At 31.4% G+C, this 15,638-nt stretch overlaps 1 protein-coding gene across 1 annotated transcript in view; it reads right to left on the bottom strand.

The window, feature by feature from the left end:
- Positions 1 to 15,638, bottom strand: part of LRRIQ1 (leucine rich repeats and IQ motif containing 1) — a 168,201-nt gene that overhangs the window by 51,472 nt on the left and 101,091 nt on the right. The window contains 1 exon segment of the mRNA XM_079143272.1: positions 10,475 to 10,576. Within this exon segment, the coding sequence (XP_078999398.1) occupies positions 10,475 to 10,576 (102 nt within the window).

Raw genomic sequence — 15,638 nt, 5'->3', positions numbered from 1 at the left:
TCAAAGTTGGTGCTCATAGTTCTGGAAATTATTTTTGGACACATCCTTTGATAATTTTCTATTATATGTTAATAGTAAATGAGCTATTTGTTCTCTTCATTGTTTTTCTGTTTTTGGATCTTTCATTATTTACCAACCTTGAATTTCCTAGATTTAATCCATTTTCTTTAAATCTCCTCTCATGTTCCCTATAACTTTACATATTTGCTATGTTTTCTGGGTAATTAATTTAACACTACCTTCTATAACTTAGTCTTCTGTTTTGTTTTGTTTTGTTTTTAATGCTATTGTGCTTTTATTTCCAAAGATATTTTTGGTTCTCTGACCTCTCTCTTTCTAATTAAAGCATCCCATTCTCATTTCATGGACACAATCCTTTCTTATGTCTCTGAAAATATTCACAGCATTTTCAAAGATTTTTTTCCTCTAGGATAGAGCCTTTTTTTTTTTTTCAAGTTAATTACTAGATTTGTAACTTTTCCCTCCATTTTTCATGTTATAAGTTTTCTCTGAGTGTTTAAAAATCTTCATTTACATACAAATATTGTAGAATAGGGCCTATAAAATTGACAGGAAATTGCACAAGTGGATTGAGACTGTTATTTGAGAGCTTCAACTTAAGGTGACCTACCTGAGTCCTACATTGGAAATACCTGATGTCAATAGTTAGATGGTTCTTGGACTAAGAATCTCTAAAAAGACTCATCATCTGTTCCCAGGAGAGTGAAGGCATGTTGCCATGGTTTGAAAGTTCTGTGTACCAATGAAATCCATATGTTGAAGCCCTAATCCCCAATATGATCCTCTTTGGAATGGGATATCTGGGAAGGTAATTTGGGTTAGATTATTTACAAATGTGGGGCCACCATGGTAGGATCAGTGGCCCTGATAGAAGAGGAAGTGGTATCTCTCTCTCCTTCATTCTCCTCCTCACACCTGTGAGAATGTACGAAGCAAAAGCCAAGTGAAGGCATAAAAAGAAGACAGCTGTCTGCAAACTAGGAAGAGCCTTCATTAGGAGATGAGTTGGCTGGAAACTTTATCTTGGATTTTCCAGCCTGCAGAACTGCAAGAAATAAATTTCTCTTATGCCATTCAGTCAATGGTATTATGTTACTGAGCATGAGCTCACTCACAAACATCATTATCAGCATTCTGGAACCTTGATATTTAGTGTGTACACCTACATTTATTTTTCTTAGTTTTAACAAAGTGCAAGAATCTTAAAAGAGTCTAGTGTTCCTGAGTCCAGAGATTTTTTTTTTCTATTTGAAGAAGTACTTTCATGAATTTTGTCAGGGTAAGACAAACCTATTTATTTACTTTTATTAGTTCTTTTTAGATATACATGACAGTAGAATCCATTTTGATACAATTATTCAAGCACAGAATATATGTTATTCTAATTAAGACCCCATTCTTGTGGATGTACATGATGGTGGGGTCACTGTGGTGAATATAAATAAATAAATATATATATATATATAAAGCATATATATATGTCAAGTGTATATAATTACATATACATAGAGAGAGTGCATATGTATAAATACATGCTGAATTAGGGGAAATATAGAAAATACCTACTATTTATAACTGATATAAATGAAGAAGAGTTTAATAGGTTGCTCTTTCATCCTAATACCTTGAAACCCCTTATCCAAAGCTAAATAATTTTTAAAAATATGGTTTATTTTATGCTTCACTGGATAAAACTTCCTAATCAGATTTTTTTTCTGTGGAAAATTGAAACTGATTTCAAACCTCATATTACTAACTGATATAATACCACCTAGAAATTATGTTAGTACTTTTAATTATAAGCATATTATATATAATTTTTAAATTCAAATATTAACTGGGGACAAGTGAACTCCTGATACTGCTCTATTTGCTGTGGATATAATAATGAACAACATTGCCATCTTTCACGAAAGATATAGTCTACATAAGTGGAAACATAATAAATAGGTAAACAGTGTAAGTCAATAAATATAATTGTAGATAACTGTCAAGAATGGAACAAGGGTTGTGAGAAAGAGGAACAGGGTAGAGAGGAAAGGGTTGCTTTAGACAGTGTGGAAGGCCCTCACGTTGGAGAAATGAAAACTAATCAATAAGAGCCATTTATGGAATGTGCTAAGGGCAGAGTTTTTAGGCAGAAAGAAGATATAGTTCATAGTTCACAAAGAAAGGGTTGATCATAATTGAGGAACAGAAAGGGCACTTGAAATTTACAAGCAGGTAGGCCATGAAGTGGAGTCTAACTTTTGTTCAAAGTGCAACAGGACGTCATGGAAATATTTTAAATATTTAGTTATTATTAAAAAATACCATATTAAATTTAAAAAAATTAAAGAGTATTAAAATATAGCTCTTGATCTCTCTAGGGACTTTCACCTTACTTTTTAATTTATTTTTGCTATTGACTCATTTGCCAGATCCTTTTCTCTCTACTAATCAAGAAATAAACATCAATTATACAAAAATTGATTACAAGACTTTGCTAGTTCATCTTTAATTTCTTGCAAATACAAACATTTTAATTTTCAACATCTTTTCTAAAAATAATTAAATTGTCTTATCTCCTACCTCAAAAGGTTATTGTGAGGGGCTGGGGTTGTAGCTCAGTAGCATAGCACTTGCCTAGCATGTGTGAGGCACTGTGTTCGATCCTCAGCACCACATAAAAATATATAAATAAAATAAAGGTATTTTTAAAAGGTTATTGCGAGCATTTCATTAGTAATTTATATAAAAAACTTGGAAGAATGCCATATTCACATGGTACAGTGACAGGAAAGAATTAAGAGGCTATTATGTCACATTATATAGTGTGGTCACACAGTGAGTGTTGTTCCAAACTGGAGCCTGAAAAGTTTTCCTAAAGGATTAATGACTAAAATGATCAGAATTAGCCAAGGTGAAGAGATTTTCTGGGATTCATGGACTAGTGATCCAAACTTGGTAAGAGAAAACAGCATGCTCAAAGACATTATGTAAGCATATTATAATTTCACTTATAATCAAAATTATTTAAGGGTAAGGTTCTTTGTGTTTTCAAATACTCATTAAAGCAACATTTATTAAGCAATGATTATCCATCAGGTCTTCTGCTAAGGGCTGCAGACGTGAAGCTCAATATTTAGTAGGATAATAGTAATTTAAACTATAGTGATTGCTAGAAATTGAGACACTGATTACACCACATTTCATAAATCTTTGAATCCATGAATATTTTGACTAATATCAAGTCTCTCTCAGTGTAAATAAGACTATGAGCATCTCTTCTTAAGAGGCTGCCTTTGGATATCCTTTGTTTGCCTGTACATACCCTGTGGCATGTATTCTGCCAGCTCTTCATACAAAGTCATTGCAGGATATTAGCAAATACTATATACAGTTATGGAAATACAAGACCTACTTTGAAACAATTTACATAATGTGATTCTATGCACTAGGCTGTCATTAAAAGGGAGAAAGCAGAAAAAATGCTTGTAATCATAAAGTAAAAAATACCACAAAAGAAGATGATTTGATTAGAATGCTCTGAAGTAAAAGTTATAGAAATTATAGGTTTTTTGAATGTCTTTAGTACTAAAAATTTTAATGCAAAAATATTTGAACATCTATGACATATAAGAACATATGGTACCTGTAAATCTTCTATTTTATAGGAGGACAAATAGGAATCATGTTAGTGATGACAGCATGACACTGGGAATTAAGAAAACCTGACTCTAAAATCAAGTAAAATTGTCCCAAGGAATTGAGGAGCTAAGACTGCACTGTCTGAGAAAGTTATTGGGCTGGGTCAGACCTGATTTTTTTTTTTCATGACTTAACTGTTTTCTCCGATCAATGCCAGAAATCTGAATTTGGCATGGGCTTCAGATGTAGCAAATTTAGAAGATTCAGTAGATGAGGGTAGGAAAGTCATTTAACTTATGTATAATAAAAACAGGACTAAATGAAACAAAAATAGCTTATATTTAGACTGTGTATGGAGTTCTTATATATCTGAAAATTAAAGGATTTATATTAATATAAGAGGAATAACAACCAAAATTCATTATTAGTGTGTCCTAACATTTTGTTTTACCTATTTTAATATTTAGTCTTTATTTTTTAAAAATTTTCATTCCAAGAATATATACATTTCAGCATTTGCCTTTTGTTTTGTTTTAGCTAGATTTATTTTGATAAATTATTTCCATTTCCCTTCAGTCAATTACTTTCTGTATCATCTTCAGAAAGTTATCAAACTTTCAATCAGTTTCCTTACCTGTAAATGGTGACGGTTATAAAACCTTCCTTAGAGTTTCCTAAAGAACTGAATCTGAGAATGTAAACAAAACTCTTAACAGAGTATTTAAGAAATACATTAAATTCTAAAAACTGTAAAGAAGAAAAAATAAAGTCATACTTTTCAAATGCCTGTTTCCAATGATTACAAGTTTTGAGCATTTACTGTATATTTACTGTGCGTTCCAAACATTCACAAACATTCACTAGCATGATCTCACGTAATACTCATAATATTCTTCAAACTAGGTACTGTTAGTATCCAATTTCACAGATGCAAAGCAATGCAAACAAAAAGTTAAATAATCACTGAAGATTACATAGCTAACAAATGGTTGAGTCAAGATTCAAATAGTTATGATCAAGTACAGTTTATCTGTGGAATGCAAAGACAGTTCAACATATGCAAATTAATAAATGTGATCCACTAAGTTAACAAAAAGGAGGATAAAAACATGATCATCTCAATAGATGCTGGAAAAACAATTTAGCAAAATTCAATATCTTAAACCTCTCAACAGATTAGGTATAGAGGAAATGTACCTCAACACAATAATGGCCAGATGATAAATCTGTAACTAAATCATTGTCTAAGGTGAAACACTTTCCTGATCTTTTCCTCTAAGATCAGGAAGAAGACAAGGACTCCCACTATCTCCACATACCACTGATAATCCTAGTCAAAGCAATTAGGCAAGAGAAAGAAATAAAATGAATCCTAACAGGAAAGGAAATTTTATTTTCTGACATCATGATCTTAAACATACAAAATTCCAAGACTCTCTACCAGAAAAACTGTTAGAACTAATCAACAGATTCAGATGTTTCAGGATTAAAAAAATCAGCATGTCAAAATCAGTAGTATTTCTATACACTAATAATAAACTATCCAAAAAGTAAATTAAGACAAAAATCCCATTTATAAGAGCAACAACAAATACTTAACAAATTTAATCACAGAAGTGAAAAACTAACAAAAGAAACAAGAAAATTCAACAAATGGAAAGATATTCCATGTTCGAGGACTGTAAGAATTAGTTTTATTAAAATGTTCATATTAATTATATCTACAGATTCAATGCAATCTCCACCAAAATTCCAATGTTATTTTTTTGCAAAAATTGGGGAAAATTCCTTAAATTTGTATGGAACCACAAAATATGCCAAATAGCTAAACAATCTTGAACAAAAACAAACAAAGCTGAAGGTATCATTCCCTGACTGTGAAACATATTATAAACTGATTGGAAACAAACAGCATTATACTGGCATAAAAAGAGATACATGGGTCAATGGAAAAGGAAAGAAAACCCAAAAATAAGCCCATAGATTATATGATCAGCTGATTTTTGACTAACATTCCAAGAGTACTCAATAGGAAAGGAACAATTTCCTCAATAAAATGAAACTGCAAAACTACTTAAGACATAGAAAGAAGATTCAAGACATTGGTCTGGGTAGTGATTTTTGGATATGACCCCAAAGCAGAGGCAACAAAAGTAAAAACAGAAAAAAGGGAACTAAAAAATTTCTGCACAGCAAATGTAACAATAAGCAAAAAGGAAGAGATACCTCCACAGATGGGAGAAACATCCAAAAAAGAGTAAATATGAAAAATGTCTAAAGAACTTAAACAACTCAACAGCAAGCAAACAAAAACCTGACCACAAAACGGACACAAGACCTGAGCATACATTTTTCTAACAGAAACATACAAATGGCCAACAGGTGCATGAAAAAAAGATGCTCTATGTCCTTATCCTCAGAAAAATTAAAATTAAAATCTTGATGAAACATTTCCTCACTCTAGTTGGAATGGCTATTATAAAAAAAGACTGAAGTTCAAAAGTGTTGGCCAGTATATGGAAAAAAAAATAACTGATGTACACTGTCAGTAGGAATGTAAATTCATATAAGCCATATGGAAAGTGCATGGAAATTCCTCAGAATCTAAAAATAGAATTACCAAATGATCCAGTAATCCTATTACTGGGCACATTTCTAAAGGGAATGAAACTAGTATGTTGAAAAAGTATTATCTATACTTCCATGTTCAGTGCAGTATTATTAATAACAGCCAACATAATGTAAATAACTTAAGGGTCAATTCACAGAAGAATGGATAGTGTATATATATATATGCATAAGCATGTACACACACACACTCACTCTCTCTCACACACACACACACACACACACAATGGCCTACTATTCAGCCTTAAAAAGAGAAATTCCTATCATTTTCAGCATCATGAATGAACACAGAGGATATTTTGCTAAGTAAAATAATTTGGACATAGAAAGATAAATATCGGATGAACTCACATAGATGTGGAATCTAATATAGTAGAACTCATGAAGTAGAGAGTAGAATGAGGCTTCCCAGAGGCTGGGTACAAGGGAAGTGAGGGAGGGAGTAAGGAGTTGTTGATAAAAGGGTACAGCTTCAAATTGGAGGAAGAGGTTTTGAGATTCATTGCACAGCAGATTTACTATAGTCAGTAAATCACTATATATTTCAAAACAACAAGGAGTAACTTCTAAATGTTTCAAAATGACAGGAAATGACAGGAAAGCAAGGTGATAGATGTATTAACTAGCTGGATTGAATCATGCACATTGTATATCTCTATCAGAACATCACATTGTACCCCATTAATCTATATGATTATAATTTATCAAGAAAACAATAATACTATTAAAAGTAAGAGTTGACTGTAAGGAATACTAATGAAGGTGGAATGAAATGGGCACTCCATGCATCCTTTTCTGATGATTAAAATTATAAATCTCATAAAACAGTTTATTAATGTGCTACAAATATTTCAATACTCATGCTATGATTTGCTAACTTTACTTCTAGAAATTAATTTACTAATATAATTAAACAGGAGCTGAAAAAAATTGTATTACACAAACTACACCCATAAAGGTAGGTTTCCTGGTATCGCAGTGACAGAGAAGAAGAGTGAAAACTAGGTAGGAGATCTTCAAGGTAATAATCAAGAAAAGTTTTGGATTGTAAGACAAGGTCAGATATTGAAGCCAAGAACATTTATAGGTGAAAGTAAAATAAGGTAGGTACCTGATTGTAAAAATAACCATAAATAAGCAAATAATCAAAGTAAGTCACTGTTAAATCTGTAAAGTTCCCAGATTCTCAGTCTTATAGGAAGAAATGACACATGGCACTTGTATTAGGTTACCAAGGTAACAAACGTTCCTCAATCTTGATCAGTTAAAGGTCAAAATTGTTCTTATTTCATGAACAAAACAAAATAGAATAATCTTATAACACACAAACTAGTAAAATGACATTTTTTCTATCTATTTGATATGATCTACTTCATGTAAAATATTCCTTAAATTTAACCATATTTTCCATTCTAGACCAATAGAGACAGAGTATACTTACCATCCCATCCTGCTAGAGACACTCAGAAAAATGCCACAGTAATAATCAAAGATTTTAGTACAATTTATAAAAATCATGGGAATTTCACATGGTCACTTTTGCAAAGTAGAGAAAATAAATTTTGTGTTAGATTCAGTTTTTTAAAAAATCATACGATGTTACTATAAAATGGGTATTATAGAAAGCAATACTCAAATAATACTGTGGCATAATTTCAACAAAATCAAAGAAATTATGAGACAGTGCTGGCGTACCATTTGTGATTCCACATGGAGTCAGTTAATCTGAACCTACAACAAAATTTAATTGTGATCCCCCTTTATTGGAAGTCAGAAGAAGAATAGAAATTTAGTAGATTAGATAAAAGGGAATGAAGGAAAGGGAGGGGGAATAGGAATAGGAAAGGCAGTGGAATGAATTGGATATAACTTTCCTATGTTTATATATGAATACACCATAAGTCAAACTCCACACCATGTACAACCACAAGAATAGGATCCTAATTAGAAAAAGTTATACTTCATGTATTTATAATATGTCAGAATATACTCTACTGCCATGTATATCTAAAAAGAACAAATAAAAGAAAAAATAGAAACCCAACGATTAATTTTATTTGAATGTTTTAAGGAAAAAGTTCTTCCAGTGTTCTAAATTTACATTGTGATGATGGTTATGTAAATGAAATTCACTAAACAGTACTCCTAAAATTATCTTTTATAATATGCAAATTGTACCTAAAACAGCTGATTTCAAAATGCACCCTCTACTGGGCAGCTGGGGTAAGTCAGGCTGCTAACTTGGAAGCTGTTCTCTGTGACCTAAGATAATGAGTGTGAGCGTGGGAGGTGAGCCCACAACAGCAACTAAAGATAGGGTGAGTTTCAACCTGCTCACCAATCAGTGAATTGCCTCACCTCACTGGTCCCCTTAAAACAAAGGGCAAAAATGAACACATTAATCAGGAAAAATTCTTCTATGTAGAACTGTTTTCACCAGCCTATTTCTTAAAACAAATCCCAAAATTCTTCAAAAAACTGTGACTCACTAAATAGAAAATCCAGACAATCTGGTACATACATAAAGCCCATTCAGTGAAATAAAATGAAATGCAAAACACACTTGGGGTTGCAAAAACAAAATGAAACAACAAAACAGTAAACTAAACACATTTCATATAGGGCAAACAAACAAACAAAAAAAAAACAAGCCCTCACAAAGCATTTGAATACGGAAATGTTCCATATTCAAGGGGGCACTTTTGTCATATTTTGACTATTCCTAGGATATCTTGCATTAGTACACAATTTAATAAACATGAGCATACATATACTATTCTAGATGGCAACATAGTTCCACATTTCATAGAACAGGAGAAAATGCAACAGAACTCATTAGGATAGATTCCTCCTCTGTGATTCTGAGATTCAACTAAATTGAATGTCTTTACTTTAAAACATTCCTTCCTAAATTAACAATGTTCCCACTTAAGAGATAATAACTGTGGAGTTATTGTTTTTAGCAGTTCTACTTTTCCTTTCAAAAACAGTGAAATGGTGAAGACTAAAAAGGAAATGAACCTTAATTAAAACTCGTCTTATTTATATTGGAAATATACTTTAATTCTATTAAAATACTAATTTATTAGCATTTCTCAACATAATATTGACCTTCTATACCTTTAAGGGGCACCAAAAGTTCAAAATGCTTTGGTATAGAAAATTCTAAACAACAATAACAAAAACAAAAAACAGAATTAGAAAGCAAACCTCCACATACCATTATCTATAGATTCAACAATTTCAATAATTTGGCACACTTGTTTTATCTACCTTTCTATATATCTGTTTTTCTGTGGACTTTCATGTAAACTCCAGATTCCTTGTCTTCTACCTCTACAGACTTTAGTGGGCATCTCTAAAAATAATAAATTTAATAACTACTAAACTTTTCTTTAAATAAAAATGTATTTTCAATCATGCCATGAAGATGCATAAATTTAAGATTTACTTAGGATTTACAGAAGATAAAGTCTTGAGAATCCTAAATAGTTTCTTTCCACTCAAATACACCTGGCTCTTATTTTTCTATTAGAAGCTACTACACAAAAGTATAGGCAAAATTCTAAAAATGTTAATATTAAAAAGAAAGCAGGTGATAAGCTTGTTCTAAATCATGCTGCTATATTACATTTACACATTTCTGTTTAATAAGGTAAGTTCATAATTCTCCTGAATACTGAAATCAGAAACAATCTTCCACCTAGATGTGCAAATACTGAACCTTAAAAGAAAGATGGCAAGCTTTGAATACTGTGAAATACTTCAAAGCCCAGAGTAAAATTTATAGTATTTAATGAAATTTGTACATATTGGAAGCAAAGTAAATATACTGGAATGTCATTTTAACTTGTGATCACTTCCACTGATAAAAACTAATTTTACGTCAGTGTATTTTATGTCACTGTAAAATTTAAATTACATTAATAACACTAATCATACAGCATTATATTTTCACATAAGGCAAAAGGAATTTAAAACTTAGATGAGTATTGATACAAATGCCAAATGATCATACCAATATATCAAAACACTAAATTAGTATTTTAGCTCTTAATAATATTTTGACTTTATTTCATATATTTTGTACACATTTCCTATATGTGTCTTTTTGGGCTTATTGAGGATTAAAATATATTTTAAATATAATTTTGTATCTTATAACCTTTCTATATATCGAGTATTAAAACCATACCTTCAAAGTAGCAATCTCTTTTGGGCTGTGTCTGCTTTGGTGATTTTATAACAGAAACTTTATTTTCATTGTTTTTGAATAATGCTAGGCGCACAGTGGGATCTAGACAAAAAGAACAAGATAAGAGAGAAGATCAGCTCTGGGTCATTCTTTCTCTGAAACGACCACATACTTCTTTTATGATAGTATTAAAAATATTATCCTCTCCATAGGATTCTATGATATTATTTTACTTTAGACTTATTTCAGACTTCATAATATGAAAAGATAGCCAACCTGAATATATTCTTGGTTGTCTGATTATACACATAGCCAATACTTAGTATAAAGGACAGTAATACTAATAATGTGAAAAAAGCTGCTTGTAAATATCTCAGCTATGGTATCATATGCTTTACTACACACTGCTTTACCTCCTTTTAAAAATCTCTAATATTTCTTCTAGAATAAAGCAAAATTTCCATAAATGTATAACTAGACAATGAAGTTATTATTACAGAAAAAAACATATGCTCTACTTTTCTCTCCTCTAAACTTCAGAGAGTTGCGATATGGGATGTGGAAGAAGGCAGCTATTAGAAAGAGGCCCAATGGGAAAAAGAGTATTTCATTAATTTTACACATACAGTTGTGGTTTTTCTTTTGCCCCAATATATTGTATTTATCTACCAAAGATGTATACATACTCTAAAGGTTTTAAAACCTGAGTATCCTAAATCTATTAATTTTACAAAATAAATAGGATAATTTAAATGTAGGGCCCTGTAACTTTTTATTGGTTCTCTGGAATATGAAAAATGGAAATTCATTTCTTCTGTATTATGAATTTTTGTTTAAGAACTCTAAGAAGACAGTGATACAAGTACTAGGGATTGAAATGCAGGGTGGAAGTTTAGTAGGGTAACAAAACCACAATCTGGAGTACCATACATTTTTCTGGTATCCTGTATCATCTGGCATGAAGAGAGTTTAAGAATCTTTGATTAATATCTAGTATAACAGAATTGAATATGCTAAGTGGGAACAATATTTTAATTGCCGAATATATTAAGCTATATATTTTAATTAAATAAAGTAGCATGTTTTTTAGAATGTGCATTAGAAAAGCAGACTATATAGCATTTGCAGAGTTATTCTCCCGTATGAACAACCTGATGATTTTCATTAGTTTTTTTAATAATAATTTACCCTTAGTAAGTATGATTAAGATATTACACCAAGATTATACTTCTCAAGATTAGGAAAGTATCAATGTTTGGATACATTCCATAAGTGTAGGCAGGCAACCTAAACCGTTTTAATAATTAGATGTTTCTACCTTAATTCATTTTGAATTATCAATATGAATAATAAAAATGTCTATATATATATAATTCATTGAATAAGTATTATGTGTCACATAAAGCATTTGCAAAAATATTGATATATCAAAAGACGCATCACTCAATCAAGGACGACAGATTTCTATGGGTTTACAAACTGAGTGGTACCTCACAACATCTTTTGGTAACTTATAGCCATCTTTCTATTCACCTGCTCTTCTTGCTTTTCAATTGGATCTAAGAGTTTCCATTTTCTGAGCAATGACTTGCAATTCAACATAATGAGTTTACATTCTAGTTTCAACTTTTACCAGTTGTATCACTCTAAAAGAAATTGCTCTCACTCTGTGTCTTCTCCTCTGTCCATCAGAAGTAAAACTGACTTTCAAGAACTACTGTGAGAATTAATGAAATAATATGTGTAAAGCATCAAGTCTCATACCTACATAAGTGTGAACACTCAACAAATGGCAGCTAGTGGATATATATTACAACATAAGCAAAGATAATATTTCCAGCTTATTGTACTCTTGGAAAAGACCCTAATTTTATAGTATTAGTAATAGATGATCCATAATAGCTCCCTTTTATTCAATATGGCACAGTGAACAAAAGCAATGGATCTTTTATAAATTCTTTGGCACTTTCTCGGGCAAGCAACGATCTGTCTATGAGGTTAGTTTTTAAATATGTAAAATAGGGAGATAACAATTGTGCTTCCCTTATACTTTTATCAAGATCAAATAATTTAATACCTGTAAAATAATCAGAAGAGTTCTCCAGTTCAATTTATTCAATAAAATAGTTTTATTCTCCAAGTATAAATGCCTTTTCATTTCAAAACATTCTGCTTGCATTAGCATAAATTGATTTAAAACTGAATTCAAATTGCAAAGGGATAATGATAAGAAGCAAGAAACACAGTAATTTAAGATAGAGGAAAAACCACATGATTTTGATAGTTCTTAGAAATACCAGTGTGGTTAAGACACTATTCTTACCACCTCCCCACCCAACACCCAAAGTACATTCTACTAGAAGTCAGGGGATAAGGATGTGTAGAGTACACCTTGTGACACATTTCTCATGCACTGTAAAATTAGTTTTGCACATTAATTCCACTCCTCCAGGTCTGTGGTTTTTTTTTTAAGAAAATTCTGCATCTCCCAGTACGACTTGCTTAGTGATGGGAAATAAGTATTATATGTATCTTTAAAAATATTTTAAGAAACCCCTAGGTAAGTAAACTGACTTCTTACTATGCACTTGGCTCGACCTAGGTATCCCTGATCTCATTTAAGTAATAATTTTAGTTAGGCAATAAGAGTATCCATAACAATATTTCATAACCTGTGTGATCCTTTTATCAGTTTCTATAATCCTAACATTAGTTCACTAGTGTATTGTCATTATTTTCACATAAAAATCTGACTATTATTGTTCATTTTCTTTAGGTGCCAAGTACAGCAGTGCTGTAAAATAAGTTTTAGGTTAAAGTTGAATGATCAGTTACATTTCATCATCTTATAATGCACACTATTTACTAATTTAAATTCCCTTCCCAAATGTAAACATAATTAAGAGACTAAAATACAAAGTTATATACATACTAACTATAAAATGTAGATTAGTGACTGTATTTTGGGGTTGATAACATTTATTTATTGAATATCTATCAGATGTTTAGCATGATAGTAATTTTGGGGAATTCAGTAAGAAACAAGTTAAGTCTCGGTCCTCAAGAATCTTACTATTTGAATGTTTTTTAGTATTGTGTCATTGAGGGCACAATAAAGAAATATTTGATTAAAATTTTCATAAACTCTCGAAATTAGTGAGGCAAACAAAATTAATCTTGAATAAACTTCATTCTTCTGGAGTTTTTGTCAATACAATTCCTTTTTGAATCCTCTCACTTAAAATTATCATTTTGCAAACAAATTACTTTCCTACAACCTTGAACTGCTCAGTGCACATTAAAAAAACGAGCCTTTCTTAATTTCCACCTGGCTTAATTCTTGGCTATGATTAAATATTACCAATAGCTCAAGCTATTTTCTTTATGGAAACAAATTCAGCAAATATTTATTGAATGATCAGTGCAGACTTGGTGCTGTTTTAGGTGTGATAAACACCTGTAGGATCATTCTTATCTCTACTTGTAGCCCTACCTTCAAAACTAAATTAACCTTTTATGCTTCATCTTGTTCTTTCTTTTCTCTTGGAAATTATGATATGCATCAATATGATAAATCTAGGAAAAACCATATTATGTTTGCATCCTACATTCTTAGCCCTTAAACATTTTACCAGCTGTTCTGCACCAGTCCATAAACTCAGACCATCCTAAGGAGCACTTCACATCAAAACCAGTCACCACACCCCTTCCCCAGCCAGTACATCTCAGTCTTGCTCCCAATTAAGCTTGCTACCCTTAGGTTATTGACCCTGCATGTTTTCAATAAACCTGTAACTCACCTTACATATGATATTCTTCACTGAAATACTGAATTCTGAACTATCCTCAGTTTCTGCTAAATTCTAATGCAGGTTGCCAAATTTTGCAATTACTAAACCAGGCAACAAACAAACACCCACAAAAACCATACTGGTCATTACTGGTTGAAGCTGATGTCAATCATGAGGGGAAAAGCAATTACTTGCCAAGAAAAACAACTATAATCCAAACATAAACTAAGTAAATCACGATAACTCTATAGCTCTTCACAATTTTAGACTTCATCCCATGCTTTCCAATCAATTACTCTTCCTTTTCCCCTACTCTGCCTCCTTCTCTTTAAAGCAGATGGCTTCACTTAAAGCAACAGAAGTCATCAATAATGAGTTTCCCCAACAGTTGTCTACAGTTTTCTCAGTTGCTTGCATCTTTATTAAACATCTTCCTTCAGCTTCTTCCTCTATCTGCAATTGATTCCATTACACCTCACTTTCGAAAATTAGTTCACCCCTCCTATGCCCTATTTTCATTCTTGCCTTAACATATTATTGACTTTTATTCCTTGACTAATAAAAATATGTAAAGATATGAACAAGAAATATTGTTAAGTGCTTGTTACTGAGTAATTTGATCTCAGTTTTTCATGGCAGAAATTTGAATTAAAGTTCCCATACCCTATGTTTACACCCCATTCCTTGCGGACCACTGCCTTTGTTAGATTGTTGGATATCATTTATTGCACTAAATTAATAGTTCCTATTCTCTGATACCTTTCCTGCCACTCTCCCTACTCCCATAGAACTGGCTAGGCTCCCAGCAGTTTTATGGACAATGTTGCCCTCTGGTGGCTTGAAATTACAAATTGGCAAGTTGGTCACCTGTATAAGTATATGTATATATAAAATCTCCATGTATATTTAAAGATTATTAGTAAATTTAATGTATTTAACAGGATTTAAGGATTTAACAGGATTTCAATATTTAAAACACTGATTTAGATCAGTAGTAAGTAAAATTTTAAAATCATGGTTATTATTTGGATAGATTCCAGTAAATTAATGACATAGCACACATTGACTAACTTATAAAACTGAGAAAGGTAGTAGAAAAACATCTATTCTCCAGGAAGAAAATCTAAGGCAGAGTCTTATGTAATTAATTTAAAACTAAAAAAAATGAGTACTATATCATCAACATAAGGGAAGATAAATAAAATATGATCCTTGGAAAAGATCACCTTTATTTTTTTCTTCACCTTTAATCTTTCCTTAATATTTCTAATCTGTATATCTGTCGTGAAGGAGAAACAGGAATATAGGATAATATAAAGCTCATACATAGGATAATAATACATAAAAGTTATATGTAGGCATTTGAATTTCTG

This window comes from Sciurus vulgaris, assembly GCF_902686455.1.
Source record: "Sciurus vulgaris genome assembly, chromosome: 5".
Classification (NCBI taxonomy): Eukaryota; Metazoa; Chordata; class Mammalia; order Rodentia; family Sciuridae; genus Sciurus; species Sciurus vulgaris.
This window is presented reverse-complemented; position numbering and strand designations above follow the sequence as displayed.